The 26,995-nt window shown below is 38.8% G+C and overlaps 1 protein-coding gene across 9 annotated transcripts in view; it reads right to left on the bottom strand.

The window, feature by feature from the left end:
- The window catches only part of MBTD1 (mbt domain containing 1), a 65,284-nt gene that overhangs the window by 11,749 nt on the left and 26,540 nt on the right, over positions 1-26,995 (bottom strand). For 3 of the 9 annotated variants that reach the window (XM_027624889.2, XM_027624890.2, XM_027624888.2), the window contains 13 exons: positions 23,342-23,481; positions 21,950-22,064; positions 21,027-21,112; positions 12,257-12,374; positions 9,685-9,819; positions 9,310-9,398; positions 8,861-9,095; positions 8,191-8,246; positions 7,744-7,848; positions 2,781-2,928; positions 1,820-1,902; positions 1,170-1,404; positions 592-669 (listed from right to left, as the gene is read on the bottom strand). In XM_027624889.2, coding sequence (XP_027480690.1) covers positions 592-669; positions 1,170-1,404; positions 1,820-1,902; positions 2,781-2,928; positions 7,744-7,848; positions 8,191-8,246; positions 8,861-9,095; positions 9,310-9,398; positions 9,685-9,819; positions 12,257-12,374; positions 21,027-21,112; positions 21,950-22,064; positions 23,342-23,481 — 1,623 coding nt within the window. Of the gene's footprint in view, positions 1-591; positions 670-1,045; positions 1,405-1,819; positions 1,903-2,780; positions 2,929-7,743; positions 7,849-8,190; positions 8,247-8,860; positions 9,096-9,309; positions 9,399-9,684; positions 9,820-12,256; positions 12,375-21,026; positions 21,113-21,949; positions 22,065-23,341; positions 23,482-26,995 lie in introns of all 9 variants that reach the window. The other 6 variants (XR_003525165.2, XM_027624891.2, XM_027624892.2 and 3 more) reach the window with 6 other exon arrangements.

Raw genomic sequence — 26,995 nt, 5'->3', positions numbered from 1 at the left:
TCTGGCTTCCTATGTGGGGGGAAAAAGATTTTAAAAGAATCAAAATAGAGCTATCAATATATCCTATATTATTTTGGCTATTAATGCCAAAAACCATTCATTGTAAGGTTAAAAAATAGTACAGAAAGGATATTTAGAAAAAAACTTTTAAGCTTGACTTTGTTAGCCATCAACTTGAATTTCTTATAAATATCATCCTAGAAAGAGAGTTTTGGTTTATAAGAAGGATGGGTTTCTTAAGCTCTAAGTCTGTTGTAAATATCAAGTACTTCCCTTTTTAAAGTTTTATAAAAAAGATTTAAAAAAGAATTAATTTTCAGTAGGTTTACATATTATTTCAAGAACTATCTGTACTCTATTCTTTACCATACATGTTTTAAAATATTATGGTGATTTTTCCTGTCCACTAAAATATAAGTGTTTCTCATTATTGTGAAGGTTTGCCTTTTATGGCATACTGCACCTTTAAGCAAAATACATAATGCACAGTCATCGGCTCTCACAAGGGACATTAGTTTCTGTGCAAGAATACTGTGACCCCAATTGGTTAACAACTTAGGAAATGTATATAAACACCATGTGGTGACCCACTTTTCTTATGTCCTTTGTATTGCTGGGACTTAGCCTTTTTCTTCTGTTTTGATGAACCTGACTGGCTTTCTCTTGACGCTGAAAAATAAAACGGAAAATTGGTACCAGAAAAACATTGTGAGCACATGACTCTAGATACAACTTAGATGAATTATCTTTACCGAGACAATTATGCTTATAAAAGTACATGATGCTTTGAAAATAAGGGTGCTTGTTCCTGTAAAACCCATGATACCAGACAGATTCCACTATTTATTCAATAAGCACTTATTATATACCAATACATTTTGGCCTATCATTTCAAACTCATTGAAACAAGTCTAGTTGCATTTGGAGAGTGCTCTTACTGTGGTGTTTCTGCCTAGAGTCATTATGTAACTGACTACTGGGTTCACACTGCTGTGGGACTCATGGTCTGAGTCTGTGATAGTGTTGTTGAGTCTTAAGATCTTACCTGGCAACCAATCAGACAAAGGTATATTCTTGTCCTGTGAGCTCACAAGATGACTTATGTGAAACAGTCCTCTGGAGAATTGCTGATTTTTACAAAAGGACACCTTTTCTGTATACCAACTTACACTGTGATGCCGGAGGTTGTAGCTGATATCCAGTTAACTGACACCACCCTACAGGATAGAGGTCAGGGGACTCACAGTCTACCCACTGATCATACTCTTCTTCCCATCCGTCAAAATGTATCCTCAAGAGACGATGAATAATTCGAGTTACTGTGGCTACACATATTAACCGTGGCTCCATGAGATCTACTGCTTCTAATTTCATTCCTACACGAAATCCGTGATTTGGAACATCCTGACATAGAGAAGCAAAACATTACCACTGGCGAAAAGAAGAAGGCATGAGTCCACTATCACCGAGAAAGGAAAAAAAAAAAAAGAAGAAGCAATGTAACCAAATAACCTAATTTAAACCCCCCCCAAAATCACAAACAATTCTTTAATTATTAAAACATATGAAGGTGAAGTATTTAAGAACAGTTTAGGAAATGTATTCATTTCTATTTTATTCAGATTAAAAACGAAGCAAAGTCTGAAAACAAGCTTCATAATCTAGGTAAAGAAAATACATTGTTTTATTACTATATATTTGTTTATATTAATCTCCATTAAGAAATTCTAATATAAAGCAGAGACATTTTGATCAACAATGATTTGCATTTGTGAGGCATCAAAAAAATTCCACATATTATGCCATTATTTACATTTACCTTATTAAATAGTTTTACTGGTGCTGCAATGGAGCCAGTTTCCCTGAGGTAGTCAAACCATTTAAAAGGAAGTTTTGTGTAACCTGAAAAACACACCTGATTTAACTAGCAGTTCATTTAAAATTAGCAAAATAGTAAAATGCAGATAAAAAGTATACACTAAGATCTCAGACTTTAGGTTATATAATAAACTTTTAACTCTTGCTCTAATACTGTTGAATGCAATCATTCCTCCATGTTATAAGGATTTCCTTTCGTTTCTAGACAGACACAGGTGCACCTACTTACAGGTGCAAAAGTGTCTCCCTCCTGTCTACCACAGGAATTCCAGAATTTTGCTTGTAAGATCCTAGGCTTACGACAGTCTAGCATTTCATACTTCACAGTGATATTTTTCTTTCTTTGCAAGAAAGAAAACTGGCTGGGCAAATACTGTTTTTACAGACCCCTCTGTTTTTAGATTTTCACCCCTTCTTTTCTTAAGAGAAAAAACCCAAGGCTCTTATATTGAAATTAGGAAAGACACTGGTTAAGCCTTGAGAGTTATTTAAGGGTATGCCTTTTTTTTTTTTTTAAAGCCACATGATACTCTAAAGATGGAAACTTGCTTTCCCTCAAAGGCTTTAGCCTGTATCTATTTTTAACAAAAGTTTATGTGTGCAATTACCTACATCACCATCTCAATAGGGCTTAAAGAATACCAATTCATATTATAAAATGTACAGATGCTCAGGAAAAATTCTATACTAACAGAATTTATTAAAGCTAGCTAGAATACAGTGCTTTATATTTTTAGAGCACCCCACAGGTCTTGTTGTGTATACGTACGTTTATATATACATATGCACATATCAAAGGTGCACACAGCAGAAAATGCAGGGCTGTGTTAAATGATGTAAATAGATACCATGTAAAAAGAAGGCAAGGATGAAGACCCAGTGTACATATTAGGATGAAGTACCTCTAGGTGGAGTAAGTTCAATCATGTTAATTTCACAGAAACCAACAGGGAAAATAGAAGGGGAGGTTGCATGATAACAGAACCAGTCAGATCCATCTGCTGCTTCTGAGCCATCGATCCCAATCATCAGGAATCCATCAGCCAGCACCTTTTAAATTAAGAGAATTCCAAGTATGTGAAATTAGATACCACTAGTATAAATGTGATCCTTTAAATTAAGTGACATTCTCAAAGAAAGGAAAATCTGTGACATAAAGGTCTCTTCAAAGTGAAAAATGCTTCTTCACTGAATTATGTCAGTAACTGAAATGATAATGAAAAACCTCCGTAGAATGCAGTGTGTATCAGAACAAAAGCAGGGTTACACAGAAGTGACTTCAGGGGTCTAGGACAAATAGGGCCTTTGCCAATGGCTAAGGTGCCGGCTGCTGTGGCCCCCATGAAACAGGGCTTGAGTGTTCCTCTCCAATTTAACGGTCTCATCTCGGCAAGGCTCGGAGTCCTGATATTCAGCGTAACTTTCTTTCTTTCCTTCTGATTTAGCACACAGAGGAGTTTTTCCAAACCTTTCCCAGCTTTGTCAAGCCTCCGCTTTACCTCTTATGCTACACACACCCACGCTCCCGTGTAACAGAAATTAAGGCCGCCCTGCGCAAGGGTCCCCATATTCCTTTCTTTGCACCCCTGATGCTGTTAAGATGTAGTACCCTACCCCCACAAACTTTTCCATCTTGTCCGATTACCGCTGGTACTTTGCTCCAAAAACACTATTTCTTATATTCTAATGTCTCCCATTTTCCATTACATTAAAAAGATTTAAAAATACTTTATTTTGAAACAGTTCACACTTACAGAAAAGGTACAAGAACAGTACGATGAACTCCTAGATACTTCGCCCAGAGACCCATTGCCAGGTATAAACTATGTAAGTCTTTGCAGTCTGATTTCTGTCCTGATCCTACTAAAAGGCTAAAATCACCAGTGGCCAAGTTTGTCAAATCCAGTGCCTTTCCCCCAACATGTACCCTCCTCAAACCTCGGCCTCCCTCAAGTATCCCATACCTACTCACTACTCTCAACTCTCTGAAACATTTTCTCCCGGACTCTCATGACATTACAGTCGGCTGACCTGGTCTCACCTCTCCTGTTCGGTGATGTTCCTGTTGGTGGCGTCCTTTTACCTCCAACCCTTACATTTCTTTTTTTTTTTTAAAGATTTTATTTATTTGAGAGAGAGAATGAGAGAGAGAGAGAGAGAGAGAGAGAGAGAGAGAGAGAGAGAGAGAGAGAGAGCACGAGAGGGGGGAGGGTCAGAGGGAGAAGCAGGCTCCCCCCCGAGCAGGGAGCCCGATGTGGGACTCGATCCCGGGACTCCAGGATCATGACCTGAGCCAAAGGCAGTCGCTTAACCAACTGAGCCACCCAGGCGCCCTCCAACCCTTACATTTCTGATCTTGGCCCTTTCCTTCCTGTTTTGGCGATGTCACTTACGCACATTGCTTCAGTAACCGACCTCCATGCCCACAACTCCTCCAGTTTTATTGGGAGTTTTTCTCCCTTGCAGGGTCTTAGTCCTGCCTTTTCCCTGCATGCTAAACACATCCTCTGAGAGTCTAGGCAGGGTGTCAAAGCTAGCTTCAAAGGTGAGAAAGCACCAGGTCCGAGGACTCCCCCTAAAGGTAGGCCCTCTATCTGTGCCATGAACTCTCTCCTTACTACACTGAGAACTGCTTTCAGGCTTCCTCTCTGGACAGTTCCCGTCTTACACCGCTTAACTTTTCTTTGGTATGACCTCTGTTCACACCAGAAAGCTTTTCCAAGCTCAGAGGGCCTGACCAAGTATTCCAAGCTTGCCATGATGGGGCGCCTGGGTGGCTCAGTCAGTTAAGTGTCTGCCTTCAGTTCAGGTCATGATCTCAGGGTCCTGGGATTGAGCCCCTGCTCAGTGGGGAGCCTGCTTTGCCCTCTCCCACGGCCGTGCACCCCCCACCCCATGCTCTCTCTCTCTCCCTCTCTCAAATAAACAAAATCTTAAAAAAAAAAAAAAAAAACCAAAGCCTGCATGACCTAGTTCCACATTATCTTTTAGTTTCTGTCCCCAGAGTGTCTTTCTCCTAGTTGTTTCTACTACATTGCACATGTACCGTAACTTCCTCTGCAAGCTTAACAGCTTTGCCTACACCTTTGGAAAAGGCTACCCTCACTCACATGAGCCTCCTTTCCCCTTTCCTAACTACAGCGGACCAGAGTGGGGACTAATTTCTAACCTTCAGAGGACCAAGCCAGAGGCTGGGCTCAGCTAGAATGTCTCTCAGGATTAGGATTAACAGACCCCGAGACTGTTGTCAAGTCATGGGCTGGAATTGAAAGCCTATCAAAGAGGGGGCGCCTGGGTGGCTCAGTCGCTAAGCGTCTGCCTTCGGCTCAGGTCATGATCCCAGGGTCCTGGGATTGAGCCCCGCATCGGGCTCCCCGCTCCGCGGGAAGCCTGCTTCTTCCTCTCCTACTCCCCCTGCTTGTGTTCCCTTTCTGGCTGTGTCTCTCTCTGTCAAATAAATAAAATCTTAAAAAAAAAAAAAAAGAAAAGCCTATCATACAGAACGGAGCTCGTAGCCACACATGGAGACTGAGTGAGCAGGACTCTGACCGTAAGAGTGAAAGACAAGTGGCAGAGACTCAGAGCAGAGAAGAGGTGGGACAAAAGAGGCCCCGGGAGATGGAGAGAATTCCTCTGGCTTTCCAGTTCTCATCCTGCGTGTCTAGGAGACTGCCTGTCCTTGGGATAACTTTCCTAAAGCGAACTTGAGTGGGTTTCTGTTCCTTATAAAAGAAAAGCCTTGGCCAGAATACTCCGTGCAACCTGTTTTTTTTTCGGTGGGGTTCGGGAACGGTAGAGTGAGCGCATGCACAGGGGAGGGCCGGAGGGATGGAGGGAGAGGGAGAGAGAATCTTAAGCAGGCTCTACGTGTGGAGCCCGACACGAGACTTGATCTCATGACCCTGAGGATCACGACCTGAATGGAAATCAAGAGTCGGACGGTCAACTGATTGAGCCACGCAGGCGCCCCTCAGTGCAACTTTTTTGATGTGCACTGTGTGAACAACTTGTCTCCTCCAAACCCGGCCTATGCTTTCCTAACTTAATGTTTTTGTGCACATTCTCTTTCTACAATAGTTCCCTGCAGCTCTGCTGGGCTGTTTTTCCCAACCCTCAAGGTGAAGTTTTCAAATCTCTTCTCTTCTATAAAGCTTTCCCTGATTCCTCTGAGACAATGTGATATCTCCTTTATTTGAATTCCAACAGTACTGTGTACCCTTCTTAAGTCATAGTCGATCCTGAAACAAACTTTTTATATATCTTACCTTGTTCTACAAGACTATAAGCTTTCTGGAGTCCAAACCAAACCTAGTATGGCAAGTAATAACTAAGTAATTCCTTTATTTTTTATTTTTTTAAAAAGATTTTATTTATTTATTTGACAGAGAGAGATGGCGAGAGAGGGAACACAAGCAGGGGGAGTGGGAGAGGGAGAAGCAGGCTTTCCGCTGAGCAGGAGCCCGATGTGGTGCTCGATCCCAGGACCCTGGGATCATGACCTGAGCTGAAGGCAGACGCTTAACGACTGAGCCACCCAGGCGCCTCTAACTAATTCCTGAGTGAAGTTTGGTGCTATATTCATTCACTGGACCCTTCATTCTCATTTCATGGAACAGAACCTGGTACAATGGCACTGGTTTCCAGACCTGGCTATCAGAATCACCTAGAGAACTGTATCTTTTTTAAACAAATACGTTATTGTGTGTAATACTTCTTGTGATTCTTATTGAGTAGGTCTGGAGTAGGTCATGGAAATCTGTTTTATTTTTATTTATGTATTTATTTAGTTTTAAAGGTAATTTTTTTTTTTTATATTTTTATTTATTTGAGAGAGGGAGAGTGCGTGCACACGGGGGGCGAGGCAGAGGCAGAGAATCTCAAGCAGACTCTGTGCTGAGCATGGAGCCTGACGTGACCCTGAGATCATGGTCTCTGAATCTCATGACCCTGAGATCATGGTCTGAAATGAAACCAAGAGTTGGATGCTTAACCAAATGATCCACCCAGGCGCCCCAGAAATCTGTTTTAAATAATACTAGGTAATTCTGATCACTAGTCAGGTAAAGAGGAAGAATAAAACTTTGAGCTGGTCTCATCTAGCTGTGTGACCTTGCGCACGAGAGTCTGGGACATGGCAGCAATCATAACTGTTTTTAATTCTTTTGGCTCAAGGCTTTAAACTGGGTTGAAATGCAAATCACAATTTAAGCTACACTCCTATATAATCAGATTCTGATCAGTGGTTCTTAACCACGGCTGTACTGGACAATTACCTGGGGACTTAAAAAAAAAAAAAAAAGCCAATGCTAGGGCCCCCCAGCAGACTGATGAAATCAGAACAGGGATGGGGTGGGCATTTAAGAGGTCTGGTCATTTGTATTTTTTTTTTTTTTTTAAGTTCCTCAGGATATTCTGATGCCTATTTGAATTGAGAACCACTCTTCTAGATCTTTTCATAAAAGGAGCTTCAGAAGAGAGGAAAAAAAGAAAAAAATAAAGTACTACCAAAAGAAGAAAAAGGCACAAAAGGAAAGAAAAAAAAAAAACCCAGGAAACTGAAGATAAACTTGGCCATGTTACAATTCTGTGTTGGATTAGCTTTGACCAGGAAGTAACTTAAATATTCTTCCTCTAACTCAGGATATATACCTCATAAATAAAGGCAGCAGACTCAAGATGACAACACGCTATAAAAAACACTGATATGAAAACTGAAATTTATTTTCCTGGTATCCTTCTCCCCAGTGAAGATCCAGATACATACCTTCTATGTCAGAAGGAATATGTTAAGGGCCTGCTTCTTCTATTACCTTAAACCCAGTTCTTACAGTTGCCATTTCTATGTTTGAAAACCTATAGTCTTACCTTTCTAATAGTCGCGACACATATTGTGGAAAGATTTAATGGGTCTATAGCTTCCAATTTCATTCCTTCCTTGAACCATTCCCCACTCTGGTCTACTTCTTTTACCTAAAGAATTACATGAAAGCACATCTACTGTTACAAATGTTATCATTTTAATAATTAGAATATTACCAATTTGAAAACGCTTATCAGATGAAAATACCAAATGCCTTCTCCTACCTACCTAATATTATAACTCAAACCTCCGTTAGAGGATAGAGAGAATTCAGGCAAATAAGACAGAATTTAAGAATAATTATAATCAATAGTTGTGACACCTATGGATCACAAGGTCTTAATCCTTTTAAGTGAATAAATGTAATTGTGATTTCCATAATGTTAGGAAAAAACCCACAACCCTCTTTCAAACCTAATTTACAAATGAGGGTTCTTATAAAAACTTCTTACCTTAGCAAATAAATGTGGTGGTGTATCAAAATGTCCATCCTGTTTCTTTGTAATATCTACAAGGAAAAGTTACATACTAATCTGTCAGCATTTGTGAGAAGACCAAAAACCACGTTTCTTTGAAGGTTTCAAACTCACAAGGTATGTATACTCTAAAACATGGCAGAAATACATGCCTTCTACATTTATGGTGAAAAATATCCTCTAATAGTCTTTCTCTCTTCAGAGTACATGTGCTATTAAATACATTTAGCCAATCAGAATGATGGTAATTCCTTCGTTAGGGAATCACAACTTTAGAGGTATGCTTTAATGTGTTCAGTATTAAGTCTAACCACATTTAATCTTGCTCTTTTGATTAGAACTGAATGCAAGGGGAAAGGCTACCTTTAGATCTTTCAAATGGGCTGGCTAGGAAGAGTGTAAGACAACAAATGTAGTTGTGACCAAAAGTGCATTATATCTGAATTGAGAACAAGTGGAAGGAATATAAAGGAGTCAGGACACTGCTATTCTAGTGTGAACCTTCCCTAATTAAGGCAGAATGAGCAGCCTTGACAAGTAGAATGCTATTTCTGATCTCTGCTATTCTGCAGAGAAAAAAATAACCAAGTAGTATAATTTAGCCTCAAGGATGTTTTCAACAGGTGGTCTTGTGACAGGTGCTTACCAGATCTTTTGAATCGATGGCCTATGCTTCGAGACCAACCGATATGATGGATTAACGGGCTGTGCATATGGCACCAGAAGTCATCTGTTCTATCTTCACTCTCTTCATACACTAGTCTTAATCTTCCTCCAATTACACTTTCCACGACTGCCACTCGTGTGCGACACAAATGCCTCTTGTCAACCACTTCTACTCTCATGCAAGGTTTGAAAGGATACTGCATACTCTCTGAAACCTTAAACAAAAGCAGACAAAAACTGTTCGGAATTCATGACAAAGGTCTACAAATAATTTCAATACCATACCATTAAAAATACTGAGTGCACTCGACATTAAACTAGATCATCTAGCTCACTAAATTAAAACAATTCCTTAAAAAAACTTCCAGGCTATTCCTTTTTTAGAGCTCTCAATCGACACTTCAGTCCTTTCTAAGATCCTGTCTTTACCTTCTGTGAGAAATCGGGAGGAAGTGTTTTGGCACCAGTAAGTCGTTTCACTAGAAAAGCTTTCCAGTTTGTATACTTATGCTGAATAGCTAAAACAAAAGAAATAACCAGTTACACTTTAGCAAAGAGTAGAATTGCTTCATAAACTATCAAAAAAAAAAAAAAAACACAACAATTTTCCCTGCAACTCAGAGTATTAAGGTTCTGAAGAAGAGTAACAAAAATAGAGAAAACAAGTATATCTTGCCAGCATATAAGTTATGTGAAACCAGAAAGTTATTACTGTAATTTTGATATCACTCGAATATTACCATGTGTGACACTGCACTGAAGTACATATATTCCAACTGCAGTAGGGGTAAAGAGGCTGCTTACTTCTAGGAGGGACAAGAGGCTTTCCACTGGCTGCACACCAGCCAACTGGGTGGATGTCAGAGCCACACACATTGCACCAGAAGTCCAGCCCAGGGTCATTTTCAAATCCTTCATATCTTAAAAGGGCATTGTAACCTGAAACCAACAAACCAATCACCACATAATAAGAAAATGAAATGAAACCGAACAGGACCTAGCAGCCGGCAGTGGGTGTCAGATGTTAGTGTGCACCCGCAGCAGAAGCCCGTGCAGGGCCTGCGAGCAGACAGATGGCCGCCCCTCCCCCACTCCCCCACTCGGAGACTGAGTTAGTAGGGCTGGGGGCAGAGTGAGAATATGCATTTCTAACAAGTCCCTGGGTGAAGCTGCTGCTACTGGTGTACCACTCAGACTTTGAGAACTGTTTGTATAATGTCATTATAGTTTAACTGTTTTCAGAGCATGGCTTCCCTCCTTGTAATGTATTTTAATTTTACCCACAGTTTCTTAAATTCTAGAAAAGAAATTCTCAGTGGAAACGGGTGGGAAAGTCCTACCAGAATGTACAGTTTGGAAAATAAAAGAAAAGAAGGTTACAGTAAGTTGGTAAAACCTCGTCAAGTCACAGAAATCCAGTTAAAGTAACATTTCAAAGAGACTGCTTTGTCTATCTGCTTAGATGACCAAATATTTTTGGATAATTTGGATGTGGCTACCTCAAGCATCAAATTTTTTCTGTCTTATTTATTTGGAAATAAAATGTGAAAATGCTAGGTGAAAAAGTTCAATAAACACAAGAAATATGTGAAAGGACTTAAAGACTGTACGTACTAAGCGAATGGGAAGCCTTACTTCTTAGAAAGAACAAAAAGTATATAATATCTCCTGTCTATAATTTAATAAATCTTCTGTTGGTAACAGATTACAATTTAATTTAAGGCCTTCAGGAGAATAAGAAAGGCCCAATAAACTTATGTTCCAGGCAGGGAGCTAAGTTCAGTCAGCATTTTCCTGTGTTAAGATCTATGATGAAAATTTATAGCATTAAACCTTTAGTTTTAAAATTCAGTAATTTACAGAATAATTCATGAGTCTGCCAACTGTTGCTGAGCTCTAGTTCATGATTAACATCAGGCTCAATTCTAAAACATCATTAAAGTGGCTTAAATAAGACATATGATGCAATTAGATAAAATCGAAACGTAAAATTGGAGATGGAAGGTAGAAATAATTCTTGGATATTAAACACATTGATCTTTAGAGCTATTTAAATGCAACTGGCTTAAACATCTAGGACCGAAAGAATATGTTGTTTTAAATTACAGTGTAGAGAACAACACAAGCATTTAGAGAATGCTTATAATAGCTGGAGAAATGTTTCAAGGAAAAGCTGGGAATTGAATTGGGTAAAATGTCTGTGCAAAGGCACAGAGGTGCTAACGTGCTCTATGAGGGAGGAGGGAGAACTCGCCTCATCAGAACAGAGAGCATTTCTGTTGGGAAGCAACCAAAACTTTGGCCAGTGGTCTATGGAGCAACTCATCAATAGCTGTAAATGCCAACCATCTCGATCCTTTAAGGACAAAGAAGTGATTAAAGATGCTTGAGCAAAAAAAAAAAAAAAAAAAAAAAAAAAAAGATGCATGCCTGAGCAGAAAAACAGAAGATCATCTTTAGTAAATCGTCTGTCAGCAGTGCGTAATGAGCTGTGGGCAGGGTGTTTGGGGCAGAATGGCTGGAGAGAGGAAAGAAAGAGGAGGATGCATTAGATAGCTCTAGTTTAAGGACAACTTATCGGAGTAGCTGCAGGCCCCATCCCCGCCGCCTGATAAAGTACTACAGTGCCTCACTGCACCACTCACTGAGTGCCTCGTCACGGATGCGGTCAGCACTTGGCAGATGGCGGCTCACAGAATAAACTAGGTCTCATACTTCTGCACATCACCTGCCCATAGTGTCTAACACAGTACATACCTAACACATTTATGTGATGAGCAATATGGAAAGCAGTGGGAATGAAGAAAAATAAACCAAGACAGATGAAATTAACAACACTAATTTATTTTTAGTATCATGGACCTTATCACTCTTCTTAGCACCTCAACTTTTTGTTACTTTTCAAAGTATTTCCCTATACCAGAGTTTGGCAAACTGTATAATGGCCCACAATCTGGCCTACTGCCTGATGTTTTTTATAGTCTGCCATTTCAGAATGGTTTTACATTTTTAAATGGCTGAAAAAAATCAAAGGAAGAATAACATTTCATGATATGTGACAGTTACATAAAATTCAAATTTCAGTGCTTGTAAATCAAGTGTCACTAGCACACCGCCATGCCTATTCATTTACGTATTGCTACAGCTGCTTTCTCGCTACGATGGTTGAGCTGAGGAACTGTGACAGAGACTGTACTGCCCACAAAGCTAAAAGTGTTTACCATCTGGTTTTTTATAAAAAAAATTTGCTAACCTTTGCCCTATTATCGTATTTATTATTTGTTTGGCAACACTTGCAAAATTTACAAATATGCTTTCTTACAAGTTACAAAAACATAACTGGCATTTTCTGGTAAATTATTACGTGTGCTTTCACCTGCTAATTTTACAATTCCAGCAATCCAGAAGACTTTGGTAGGTAGGCTGCAGTCTGTATTGGGAACTTCTACTCTCACATTTTCTGAGATATCACCCCAGCAGGTCCCCATAGGTGCCTGTCATATAAAAATTATTAAGTTATCATCTAATTAACATAAAGCCCAAAACACATTATTTAAAAATAAGCATTCCCATCAATAACGGAAATATTAAATTAAAAATGCCATTTAATTCATTCATTTTTCTCTAAAAATAGAGTTGTTATTTCCCTTTTCACAGAATTCTATTTAGAAAAAGCCAGTGTCAGGGGCAAGCTCAAGATAAAGACAATTTCACATATATTAGAATAGATCCATGTCAACTTCAAAATTCAATACTGTCCTAATATTAGACCTGAGCAGCAATTTTTGTAAAAGCTATCAAACTCAATAGATTTCACCGGATAGAGCAGAGAAACTTGTTATTTTTAATATACGCTGAATGAATGCACTTTACCTTAACCTCTAATTTTAAAGGGTCTGTCCAAAGAGCAGAAAGAAAAATAATTCCAATTGAGCAATGTGGTTTCCACTAACAGGAGAAACAAAACTTAGTTATCTGTATTTTCAACTTAAGTTAAATTCATAAAACAGAAGTATAGTCTGTTAAAACAGACATGTGGCAAAAGCACCTGATAAAAGTTATTAAAAAGGTGGAGTTGAAGAGTTTTTAGAGATGCATACCATGGTAAATTGTTAAATAATTTATTATTTCTAAACAAAGAGGAAATGTTCAATGTCAGAACTGGTAATCACTAGCCTCCACACCACATGGTTAGAATGGGGACTCAGAAAGCCGATTAAATGAGTATCACGAAGAGATTTTCCTAAGTCTAACATGCCCAAATTATAATTTCCATTACATTTTAATCCTTAAAACTTGAGGCCATTTACAATTATTTGAAGTTTATGCAACGGTTAATTAAATCAAATTAGTGAATTTAGGAATATAAATGCTGGTAATACTAAACAGTTTCTGTGGCCTTGACAATCAGCTCGTTATATATATAATTTAGAACCCTGAACATAGAGAAAAGGACTGGGTTAGGTTATAAAAGACCTGATAATACCAACAAATCAGGAAAAGACAAAACAGCTTCAGAGCTCAAAGATGACCAAACAAAGACATCTAAGAGTTACACGATCTAGCCAATTTGAACATTGGGTAAAGGTCTTCCATGCAAGGTTTCTCATACTTTGGTGGATGCCAACCCACAGGAGGATTAGCCTAAAACAGTACTCAACCCCTATCCTCTCAATAGTTCATGACATTTCTGAAGGAGAGGAAGAAAAGGTGAAATAATCCTGAACTAGAGTAAGTCTGGATACCAAAGACAGAATCAAATTATGGCTATTACTTTAAGTAGCACAAGCAATGAATATGCCTCAGTAACTTGGAGACAGTGGCCTATCTCAAATATTGGTGATTCTGGAAGGGCACACATAACTATCTCCCTGAGCTGTGCAAAAAAACAGTACATCCATTATGACTACCTCTTTCTGCTGTTTTTGAACTGAAAGACTGGACTCTTCAGGTTCTGCTATCTCCCCCTACATCATTCTAGACTGTAGGGCCATCCCTATTGCCAGCAGATACGATCAGAAAAGGAGAGGCTGGAAGGATGATAGGTAACGCAGATTAAGCTAAGCTATATTAACATGACGACCATGTTTTCATTCCTGTGAGGATGAACCAATTAGAGCAGATAGATGCAGCTAAATGTATGCACTAAATTAAGGCAGGGTATCCACCCCTCTTTGTTTGGCTGCCAAATCTTGTGGAATGGGTTTATTTTTGGTTGAGAAGAAAGAAGCACAGTTATGCTGATAAACTGGGGGTTAGGTTGGCATACTACTAAGTGAATTTGGCATACAGTACTCCTCTTACAGCTAGATATGGCAATTTCACCTTTTTTTTTTTTTTTTTTTGGCCTTAACGATTATTTGCAGAAAATAACTTTTAGCCACATTTTATTAAGGAAAATAAAGTGTCAATATGCTCACTTAAAAAATAAGGACAATATTCACTTTATTGGGGTAATGTTTTTGTCCCTACAGTCTGGATTGGTATAGGAGAAAGTAGCAGAAAGTGACATTTGTTCTTGCCTGTAAGGTTGTGGTTCTGCTAGACCCTCTTAAACCAATCCATATGGTTCACTCTAAGAAACAAAAAAATGAAGAAACAGAAACAACAAAAAAGAGCACCATAGTTTCTACATAGCATGTGCTCAATGTGTTGAAATAATAAGGTAATTTCACAGATGTATCTGCCCTTTTGTTTAAAATGAATACTCTTAAGTGTGGAAGACTAAATGACCCAGGGCTTGACAGCCATCTTCATCTAAGTCATCTGTCTTCTCTTGCTGGCAGGAGGGATACCTCTGAAAGTCTGGATTGGCATAGCATGAACTAGCAGAACCATAATTTACAGGTAACAACAAATTTACCTTCCAGACTCAGGACGAGAGGTCCACCTCAGGCTCCTCCCAAATCAGGAAGATCTGCTTCACCACTTCCTGCTCCAGGGCCACTCGTGAGGGCTATCTGGGAGCGACTCTCCTTCCCTGCAAGGTAAGCTGTCATCAGGTCCTGCAGGACATGGCCAAATCCAAATGCTGAGGGCTCCCCAGCACAACTGAATGATAACCTCCACCTGACTCATCTATAAAAAAATAACTGGGTGGGAAGTCTTATTTTCTGCAATTCAAGAACATTCCCAGATAGTCCAACAGCCCAGATGGCTAGACTCTCAGAGGGCTGATATACTGCACATATGATGCTTCATGGCAGAAATACAAATTTCCCTCCACAGAACTGCCAACCTATTTTGATAACCACCCACAATCTTCAACAAGTGGGCAGAGGCTAGCCCTGAAGTTGCACACAGGTAACCAAGAAAGAATCTATCCCAATGATGGTATGACAAATGTACAAAAAGCCACCAGTGAAAGACTAAAAGGCATAATGATTAGTTCATCTAGTAGAGAAAGATGAAATACCGTTTGGCCAAAAAGGGAAGAAAACATTCTAGGAAATTAACTGGAAAGAAAGTAGAACTCCTAAATGCTACCTGCTGGAATTGGTAGGTTGAAATAGGAAAAAAAAAATTGTTCCCTCTTTCTCCAGAAAGCCCACTCACCTTTTGATTTGAGACCAGAATCTACTTTTTGAGGTGGTGGCAGCAGGATGAAGGGGAGTATAAGGAGAGTATAAACGGAAAATGGGATGCGTGGGTCGGAAGCAAGATTAAGAATGGGAGAATGCTATGTGTGTGTAAAAAGGGATAGGAAGCAGTGACTACTAATTTGAAAGGCATAAAATAGCCCACAATTAAAAAAACCAACAACGTATTAAACCAATACTGTTTTAAGAATCAGGGGATCCCAACAGAAAATCAAGAACTACCTTAGAAAACAGACCAAAATTAAAATAATCTAGATTATTTAGGCTTTCTTTAAAACATAAAAATAAGACAGGTGATTTTTATTATACCAGAGTCCAAATTCTATTTCACGGCGAGACCTGTGACAACTAACTCAGATGAAGCACTAACAAATGCTAGAAACTAACTCAAGTTTTATTGCCATCAGAAAGAAATTCTGCAATCTAGAATGACATACGGAAGATTCTAACTTGAGTGAGAATGGACACAAATATTTCAACTTCCAGTGGAGTTGTGTTTATGTATGGTCAAGGCTAGGGGAAAAAAGGCAAAAAACAATTTTACTTGAAATGGATTATTTTACTAATAAACACATACTTGAGAAATGGATCGTTTTACTTTAAAGAGAAACTACTTTTATTGTACATACACAAACAAAAGGACTTTTGTTTTTGACCTTAAAATCCAAAAATATACTCGTGATATATGTTGTAAAGAAGTGCGGATAACCTTCCCTTCTCAAACACCTGGCATACAGGTCAGGCGTCAAAGAGAGGATTAGAATATACCAAGTAAGTGATACCAGGTATCTCTGTGGAGGCAGTAAAGTCAGCTTTAAAGTTATGGTATACATGTGTACAAAGGACCTTTTTTAAAATAACAAAACTAAAACTATTATTAAGGGAGAAAAAAGTAGGATGATTTCTGATCTTAGCAGTAAGTTATCAACAGGACACCAGAGTATATAATCCGGTATCAAATGAAAGAAATCTCAAGTCTGTAAATGCACGACTAAAGGACTGATTTCTATGTTTCACATCCACTTGATATTAGCACATTCTGGCCTGTGCTGTGATGTCTAGAAAGAAATGTTTTACTTGGGTTTAAAAGGCAAGTAACAGGAAATAGGACGGGTTCAACTTAAAAGACTACAGTCTCGGGGGGCCTGGGTGGCTCAGACAGGTAAGCATCCAACTCTCTTGGTTTTGGCTCCAGTCACGATCTCAGGGTTGTGAGACCGAGTCCCACGTTGGGCTCTGCCCTCAGTGCAGAGTCCGCTTGAGATTCTTTCCCACTCCCTCTCAACGCCTCCCCCCACTTGTGCTCTCTCTCTCTAAAATAAATAAATAAAATCTTTAAAAAAATAAAAATAAAAGACTAAGGTCTTTCAAAAAAATGAAAAAGGCTTTAAAGCTCAATGATCTGCATATACACATTGATCATCTGGAGGCTCTCTTGGGTTCATACATAAATTACTAGAAGAAAATCACCTGTGAATTTTATGTATACAGTGTACCTAACTGGCATCGGTACTGCAGTTAATATTTTTGATTTTTCCATAGTTAGGATAGATATGGATACTGCTGTTAGAGGCTGTGAAAAAAATACGAAAATATATATAAAAAATAGAAAAAAATAGAAATATCTATTTCAGTCTGATATATATGTATCAGTCTCTGCCCCTGGTTCCTGGCACAGAGCTCTTAAAACCTTTGTAATTTCTTAAGTGGTAAGAGCACTAGGAGCATCTTTCGTTCTCATATTTGGTCTCTGAGCCGGGTCCTGACACAGAGCTCCTAAATCCTTTGGAATCTCTTAAACTATAGAAGCATCTTTTGTTCTAATGTGGACACTCTGGGTGGGCTCCTAGACAGCCTCAGGATGGGGGCTGGTCACCAGAAAGACCAGCCTATGAGTAGAAGCTTAGAACCCTCAGCCCCAGTCCCCATCCTCCTGGGAAAGGGAGAGGGTGTGGAGTTCATGATTGACCATGCCTATACGATGAAGCCTTCATCAAAATCCCAAAATATAGGCTTCCCCTGCCATCCGTAAGTAGACAAAATCATAACTATAACCACAAAACCTTTTGTAAGCTAAAATGGCATAAGGTGAGGAAGCACTTTTCATTTCCTGAAAGCAAAAATCTGTTTCTGATTTCTTTTGGTTAGTGGAAACAGGTACTAATGCAGGCCTTTCGTAAAAGTGAAGTGGTGTAAAGTGGACTTTCGGATAATGAGGGAAATCTGTATACGGGGTTCAGAGAGCTTCTGGGCTGGTGATCACATGGGGGTGCTAGGAGAGCGGCACACCCAGAGGGGGCGTGAAGTTCCATGCCCCTTCTCACAACCTTGCCTTACATATCTTTTCATATGGCTGTTCACCTGTATTGTTTATTATACCCTTTATAATAAACTGGCAAATGTTTCCCTGAGTTCTGTAAGCCATTCTAGCAAATTATTGAACCCAAGGAGGTCATGGGAAACCTGATTTACAGCCAGTTGGTCATAAGCATAGGTAACAACTGGGACTTCTGACTGGTATCTAAAGTGGGGCTAGTCTTGTGTGGCTGAGCCCTTAACCTGAGGGACATGATGCTAACTCCAGGTAGACAGTGTCAAAATTGAGTTGAATTGTCAGACACCCAGCTGGTGTTAAAGAATTACTTGATGTGTGGAAAACCTGCACATCTGGTGTCAGAAATATTGTGTGGGAGCAGTGTATGAGTAAAAGAAGCACAGGAACATTTTTCCCAGGGGGGCTTAATTAAAAACTACATTAAAAAAAAAAAAACAAAACTTAAAATTATGGAAAGCAGGTTAAAGCCCAAAACTGAAATATAATCCGGCTACTGAAAAAAGTAGCAAGAGTTTCATTTACAACAAGAGATGGACTAGATGAACTAGATGATTTTTAAGATACTTTACAGTTTTGTCACCGTATGATTTAGGATTAATTAAAAGTGTTATTACTTAATTCAGTGGTTTCCAACTTCCAAGACTGCCAAGGAAGGGGAAGCCAAGGATCAGGGGCAAAGGCTCTGGCCACCCCACCCTTGCTAGATCAATCAGTGCAGCTTCCTCTTATCCTAACTACGTCTATTAGGGAAAAGAGTAATAATTCTGAAGCTTACACAAATAAACCCCAAAAAACCAAAAACCAAAAAAAAAAAAAAAAAAGAAAAACTCTCAAAACTACCGAACTACCACCTAGACAAAATAAAAGATATACTAGATAGATGACAATCATGACATACAGATTTGAAGTAGGTAATTTAATAACAGTTGAGGCTCAATTTCCTTTGCTAATTATAAAAAAAATGTCAACACTGCCGTAACTGAGTGACTGAGCAGGAAGCACTGTGCATAATTACAGCAACTATCAAAGAGGACACAGTCCTACGATATACTTTGTAAAAACTTCATTCCCAGAAGTTTAAAGATAGACTGTGGGAAAAAAAGAGCTCCACTCCTGAAATCCTGTGATTTTAGAACTGATCACAATCATACTTAAGTGCCGAGAAATATAAAGTGTTTGTTTACCTGTGATCCTTACTCCAGAAGAAGTTGGGTTACGTTAAAGAAGCAAGGCACTCAGGGCTCTGACACTGCTCCCAGCCCCAATTCTTGGTTCAATCAGAGTAGTTCTGCTTCCATGTTACACATTGGATGTTTCTTAAAATTATGTTTGAAAAAGAATCCCCTCTGAGCAGGAAAAGGCCCCCAACCTGTGCTCAAGTTGGAGACAAGGCAGATGTGGAGTCTGGCAGAAGTGGGCCTTACTGATGAACCAGTGTTAGGGCAGGCAGTCTGAGTCTTAGAAGACTACAAGATGGATGAAACAAGGCAGGGCCTTGTTGAAAACAAAATCAGTTTCATTATTATAATAGAGATTTTCTTACAGAGAACTTTAATATACCGGACATGAAATAAAATATGCTTTTGGGATTTTGAAATGTTTTTTAAAAAAATACCTTGACTACTTACATAACACAGCTTTACATGGTTTATGGTATCAAAATATAAAAAAAACCCAGAATATTAAAGACAGGAAGAGAGATAAAGGCTATTCAGAAGAGACAACATATGTTCCAGGTATCTGGGATGAAGGAGTTATTGTAACTGAGAACGTAATCTGAGTCTGAGTTTCTCAAAAGCAGAAAGAACTAGAGAGAGAAAGAGAAAGATCTGCTTTGCAGTTCTCTTTAATGTTGCTGTTGCTGTGTATTTATTTAACCTATTTCACAAATGTAACACTACTATCCACCTTACGGTGAAGTACATCACCTACTTTACACACTGAGTAAAGTCTCTAGGATCCCTTTTAGGCTGCTGCAGAGAGTCAGCATGCCACCAACAAAGGGGCTGAACAGCTGTACTTTCAGGAAAGAAAACTAGCAAATGAATGAACTCAGCTTTAGTTTACATTCTTACCACTGATTTCATATGCTTGGCCTTGATCAAGAGTCTGTATTGGCCGTAAACAAATGAAAATTCATTTGGGTTTCCGCAGCAAGAACTCAAGCTCAGTTTTGTCCACATGCTGTTATTTAAAAGTAAAGTCCTAACTTAACAAAATGTTTAGTGTAAGCAAAATTTCATTCATTAATTTTCTAAATTCTCTTTTCTTTTTGTACATAGTCAGTAGCAGATAGAAAGTTTTTTTTAATAGCAGGCAGAACCTTTAAATATAAAGTAAATGCGTAGTAAGGTCAAAAAAGTATTGGAGAGAATTAATCACAGATCACTGAACAAAAAGAATCAACAGGAGCAAACTTATCTTCTTTTTTAAAGATTTTTTAATTTTATTTGACAGAGAGACCCAGCAAGAGAGGGAACATGAGCAGGGGGAGTGGGAGCGGGAAAAGCAGGCTTCCGGCCGAGCAGGGAGCCCGATGCGGGGCTGGATCCCAGGACCCCGGGACCACGACCCGAGCCGCAGGCAGACGCCCAGTGACTGAGCCACACAGGCGCCCCTAACTGATCTTCTGATAACGTTTTTAAAATAATTCTGAATTACTTCACATACTCTGTAAGAATCTACTTGCCAAAAAGAACATCCTGCAAAGGGTTTTCCAGTATGTATCACATATTTCAGCCCACAATGCTGTATTACTTATGGTTCCTTGTTTTGTGATTTTACCTTTGTAGACAAAACGTAACTGGAACAAAGAGCCTTCCTTTTCCGAATTATCAGGTCAGATCACAAAGATTTAGGTAACATGCACGAGGGATGGTTTGTATTACATTGGACCATACCACACTGCCAATACACACGATATACAAAACCAGCAAACTGTATATGGTTCAGCTTAGTATGAAAATTGGAGGAGACTAGTATTTTTCCCTATTCGAATAATTTCAAATTATAATTTCTTTAAAGGATGCTTTTACTTGTAGAACTTCTAGACATTGTTTTTTATTACTAATAAGTATAATAAAAAAGAAACATTTTTATGACATTGTACAAAATAAAGATCTTCTAAAGACAAGACACTTAGGTGTTATTGTGTCTTCAGCTTTAAACAATGACTAAGCATTTCAATAGGAGGTGAAAAATTCCATACTCACATGTTTAAAGCAGGTAACTGGAGCTGCTGTAAAGCTATTGCTATTGATGTAGTTACCCCAGCTGAAGCCTTCCATGGAGACTGCTGCTGAAAACAAATAAATTTAGGTATATTCCAATTCTCAAATCTTTCACTGACATGAAAATGTGAAATGATATAAAATTAACTTATCACCTTGAAAGGAAGTTTTCTTTTTTCCTGTACAGATTTAAGAACTTTTCTAAATAAACATGAACTTTTGCATAGATCATACCTGCAAACAAATAGTTTGTGTTCCACACGTAGCACAAGCTGCTTGGGAAGTGAAGTAAGAAAGAGCTCTTCAGTAATGAGCAGCAAAGAACAGTGGAGAACAGAAGTGTTCAGGATAACAAAGAATGCCATGGCTGGCTTTCGGGTTTTTATTCCCACGCAGCTTTTACTGGGCACCTCAAAGATTTCTAGCCAGTATCTGCTACTGATACCTTCAGGAGGGTTTTTCACTGCTTTAATTCCTGCTACATCTCCCTGCTTCTGCTCTCCTGTCAAGAATCTTCTATTAGAAATGATCCTTTCCTCAATCTCTTCCTCTTACTACTCTTTTCTCCCCACTCCCTACAAAGCTTGCTAAATGTCCTATTTCTTTGCTTTTTATCCCCACAAAGCTCCCCACCATCCACAGCACGCAGAACCTGTACACAGAAAATAATAAGCCAAATAAAAAATGTTAGGGGTACTACCCCAAGCACTGTTAACTTGTGAACACAACTCTCTTCTAGAATTATTTATTGAAATTAAAACCATCATCAGGAAGCCTAATGTCATACTGTACCAGTAGAACCTAGAAATGGCTTAGTTAACAAAACCCAAAATTAAAATGTCATTAACTCAAACTACATGAATCAGTATCCAATATTTCACCTCTATTACATTCACCGATATTACCTGCTTTAGTCTTTGCTTGATTTTGCAAGGTAGCTTGATACTGAGCATATGCGGCTAGTTTAGCAACTAAAGGTTGTTTCTGAAGAACTTTTGCTTTCTTTGTTGGAGGCTTACCCTAAAACAAGAAGAGTTAAGTAAATAGGATTCTTTTTCATCCACCCCCCTCCACCGAAAAAATTAACCTGACTGCATACTACCCATTCTGCTTAAGTAACATCAAGGGTTTAGAAAATTATTAAAGCAGAGAAAACAGACAAGGACTTTTAATGTGAGAAATGGTTTTGGAGTCCTGCTACAGTGTAGATGTCTAACATGGGTAGCAGGGCTGGCGCAAACTAAAACAGCAATATGCAAATTAATATGTTAATAAAAAATTATATCCCATAATGTTAAAATATAGGCTGTGGTGGATACTTGATTCCTTCTTATACTAGATAAAACCAGTGGTTATTCACTCATGCAGGTTGCCAAGCATTGCTATTTTTATGGTAAGAGAAGATAATTTAATGTTTAAAGAGCAAGTGACTGAGGTTTATACCTTTAGTGCTAACGCAAAAGATCAATGACAAAATGATCATGGGCCAAATTCACAGTGTGACAAACTGCCATCCATTTGGGTACAGACCACTGCTCAGGATCTTACGTACTGTCTATCTGAAATATAGAAATACATCTAAGTGATGTATTTCCTTAATTTGGGGAATTTATATAATCCTTTCAGTGCTATGTAATGATCACAATAAGTTAAAAGGAGAGTAAGAAAAATGTGATCAAATCTATTACAGAAGTCACTTAAATGCCTTAAAAACATTGTTTATATGCTACAATGGTAACAACTTAGTCAAATGATCAAATCTCCATTTTGTAGGCACTGAGGTACATTTAAAGAAAGACGAATTTCTTTTTATACCATGAACGTTTTCAAAAAGGTTAGTTGGATTAACCAAACACATTTGTTCAAGGTATCAAATAGGTTGCAATCAAAAGTACAAAGCAAAGATGATGGAGAGATAATACCAAAGGGTAAACCATTTCCCCCCAAATATTGAATGATTCTACCTTGATGTTAACTCAAAAGAAAACAAGGGGGAAAAATGGCTTCAGTTTCTGTATATAACGAGGTGTTTATTATATTTATACTTACTCAGAAAAAGAGTATATATTTTTCTTTCACTTATACAGTTTGGAGAGTATGCCTTGTCTGTTTATAATAGCTGTTCAATTTTATAGACGGAGCAAACTCTGGGGACCATGTATTAAAAAAAAAAAAGGGTATAAAGTGGTAACTGGCCAACTGGGTAGAAGTGGAGTGCAGTGAATCACGATCAATTGACAGATAAACAGTGAAAGCCATAGAAATAGCAGACATAAAGAACAAGAAGGTTTCTGTACCGTTACCTGAAGTCTGGCCAAAATGCTGGCCTTCTTGGAGTTTGACGAATAGCTTCGTGAACATGAAACGCTACAGAAACGCTTTGTTTTGGAGTAAAAAGCATCTCGCACACCAACCATCCCACACATTTCGCAGGTAGCTAATTAAGAAAACAAAAACAGTGGTGTCATGATCACAAAATAAAACCCATTTTTTAACTAACAGTTTTAATAACTTACTATCTAAAGGTCTGAATTTAAACATGAGACAGAAAATGTCTTCTGTTACCAAAATGATGGAAAAGCCTCGACAACAGTTAGAGAAAAGACTGGTACGATGCCATGGCTACAGTTCCAGAAAGTCTGACCATAGCTCAAGGTCTAACAGGCTTTACAAGGGTCTAAACCCACGAGCAAATATAAAGCAGATTCCACTTACATGTCCTTAGTGCTTGCCATGTGCCAGGCATTTTCATACACACTAAGAGCTCTAACTTTCTGAATGGATTATAAACAAAAGATGAAAAGAAGTGCAACGTAACTGAGGATTAACACAAAGTGCAGCCTAGAAAGAGCCAAGTCTTGGAAAAATGCTAAGGGTAACAGATTCTTTCAAGTTCTGTTCAGAGGACAAGGAGGACGGGCTCAAAGCTTGAGGAAGGTGCTTGACTATTCCTTTTGCTAAGAGAGGAAAACAAGACTCTGACTACTAAATGTGCCTCTTTTGTAAATTCGCATACTGGACAATAATCCGAAAGGCAGAATTAGAAGAAGGGTCATTGTAATGGAATATTATTCATTCACAAAAAAAGAAGGAAATCCTGCCATTTGTGACAACACGGTTCAACCCGGAGAGCATATGCTAAGTGAAATAGTGTATGGGATCATTTACATGTGGAAGCCTAAAAAAAAAAAAAACCAATTTCATAGAAACAGAAAAGAGAATGGTGATTGCCAGAGGCTGGGGGGGAGGGTGACATGTAGGTCAAAGGGTACAAAGTTTCAGTTATAAGAAGAGTAAACTGTGAAGATCTAACATACAGCATGGTAAGTGCAGTTAATAATACTGTACTGCATATTAGAAAGCTGCTGGGAGTAGATACTGTGCTCTTTTCCATGATCCTACACACGAAAGGAGAGCTAATTATGTGAAGCGATGGACAGGTTACTTATCTTGATCTTGGTAATCATTCCAGAACATACATACATACATATACATACATATATATATATATATATATATATATATCAAATCATCACATTGTACATGTTAAATACATACAACCATATTTGTCATTTATTCCTCCAAAGAGGGGGAAAAAAAATCCAGAAAGTAACATAGCAAACAACTGCCTGAGTGGGTTCAAATCTCCATGCAAACAGCTCACCTGGAGGTAGTTTAACCAGTACTTATAAATTTATTGAGAAATCATGGAAGAAAGATATGGTACCACAGGATTAGAGATGAAGAAAGGGTGTTTAAGGAGAGAAAAAACTGTATGGTTTCCTGTTGAAAAAATTACAGAACAGATAATTAAAAAGGTCTGTGACCATCTAGGTAAGGAAGTTGTGATCCCAAGGGAATCTTTGTCAAGAATTATACCTATCAAACTATAATTCCCATTACTAGGGTGTAAGCTCCACCAGGGTAGGGACTATTCTCTATTGTTTCTCTCTGCATCTCTAGTATTTAAAATAGACCTGGGCACATATAAAGTTTCAATAAACCTTATTTCCTTTTGTGTTATTACTGAACTGTTATAACTAAACCATGGCGAGAGTATAGAGTAGACCCTTGAACAACATGGGTTTGAACTGTATGGGTCCATCTATGTGGATTTTTTTCAATAAATATGACATGGTACTATAAACGTATCTTCTCTTTTCTTAGGATCGTCCTAAAAATATTTTTTCTCTAGCTTACTTTAATGCAAAAATACATTATGTAATATAAAAAACATACACAATATGTGTTAACTGTTAATGTTATCAGTAAGGCTTTTGGTCAACAGTAGGCTATTAGTAATTAACTTTTTGGGGAGTCAAAAGTTACACATGAACTTGACTGTGTGGGGGATTAGCACTCCTAACCTGTGTTGTTCGAGGGTCGACTGTGTATTAATAGAAGCCGATTTTTTTTTTTCCAAGGAGTTAACACATTTGATAAAATCTCTCATGTGGCTTTGTCAATGATTGAGAAATTTAAGGTGAAGTAGAAGTTTTAACTGACTGGATGACCACACCTAGTGGGTCCTGATAAATGACAGGAAGTTTTGTTTTTTTTTTTTAAGATTTTTAAAGTAATCTCTACACCCAGTGTGGACCTTGAACCTACAACCCCAAGATCAAGAGTTGCATGCTCTACCGACTGAGCCAGCCAGGTACCCCCAGTTTTTTAACTTTATTTTTCAGTAATCTCTACACTCAATGTGGGGCTCAAACTCATGGCCCTGAGATCAAGAGTCACGTGTTTTTCCAAATGAGCCAGCTAGGTGCCCCAGTGATGGGGAGTTTTTTTTTTTTTTTTTTTTTTTTGATGGGGAGTTTTTTGATACGGCCTGTAGGACTCTGTACCAGGCCCTGGGCTATTCAACTTTTTAATCAAAGGACTAGAATATGACCTACAGGGCATTATCATCAAATCTGCAAATGGCATAAAACTAGAATATTATGCAACACAACCTTCACATTAAATGACAAAATTAGAAATAAAAAATTTTTTTAAAAGATTTTATTTATTTATTTGATAGAGAGAGACACAGAGAGAGAAGGAACACAAGCAGGGAGAGTGGGAGAGAGAGGTCTCCCATGGAGCAGGGAGCCCAATGCTGAGCTCGATCCCAGGACCCTGGGATCATGACCTGAGCCGGAGGCAGACGCTTAACGACTGAGCCACCCAGGTGCCCCAGAAATAAAAAATTTCTAAGACCAAAACTTAGTAAGAAAAAGGTTATGTGAATTTATTCATTTATTTATTTGGGGGGTGGGGGAGGGGAGAGGGAGAGAGAATCTTAAGCAGGCTAGACTCGGGGCTCGATCTCATGACCTGAGCCGAAATGAAGAGTTAGATGCTTAAATGACTGAGCCACCCAAGCGCCCCTGGAATAATTTAAAGTCTTAAACCTTGGATTTAAAAAACCAACTGCAGGGGTGCCTGGGTGGCTCAGTTGGTTAAGCAGCTGCCTTCGACTCAGGTCACGATCCCAGGGTCCTGGGATTGAGCCCCATGGTGGGCTCCCTGCTCAGTGGGGTGTCTGCTTCTCCTTCTCCCTCTGCTCCTCCTCCTTCCCCTGACTCGTATGTGTGCTCTCTTTCTCAAATAAGTAAGTAAATAAAATCTTAAACAAACAAACAAAACAAAAAACTGCAGCTGGAAAGGGGCTAGAACTTGGCAAGTCTCAAAAGGAAAGCCCCCAGAAGCTTTTGTCTCCAAATCCAGAGCTTGTCCTTTGGGGACTGAGGGAGGGCCCAATTCTTTTTTTTTTTTTTTTAAGATTTTATTTATTTGACAGAGAGATAGAGAGAGCACAAGTAGGCAGAGTGGCAGGCAGAGGGAGAGGGAGAAGCAGACTCCCCCCTTGAGCGGGGAGCCCAATGCAGGACTAGATCCCAGGACCCTGGGATCATGACCTGAACCAAAGGCAGACGCTTAACTGACTGAGCCACCCACGCGCC

The sequence above is a fragment of the Zalophus californianus genome, chromosome 16 (assembly GCF_009762305.2).
Source record: "Zalophus californianus isolate mZalCal1 chromosome 16, mZalCal1.pri.v2, whole genome shotgun sequence".
Taxonomy (NCBI): domain Eukaryota; kingdom Metazoa; phylum Chordata; class Mammalia; order Carnivora; family Otariidae; genus Zalophus; species Zalophus californianus.
This window is presented reverse-complemented; position numbering and strand designations above follow the sequence as displayed.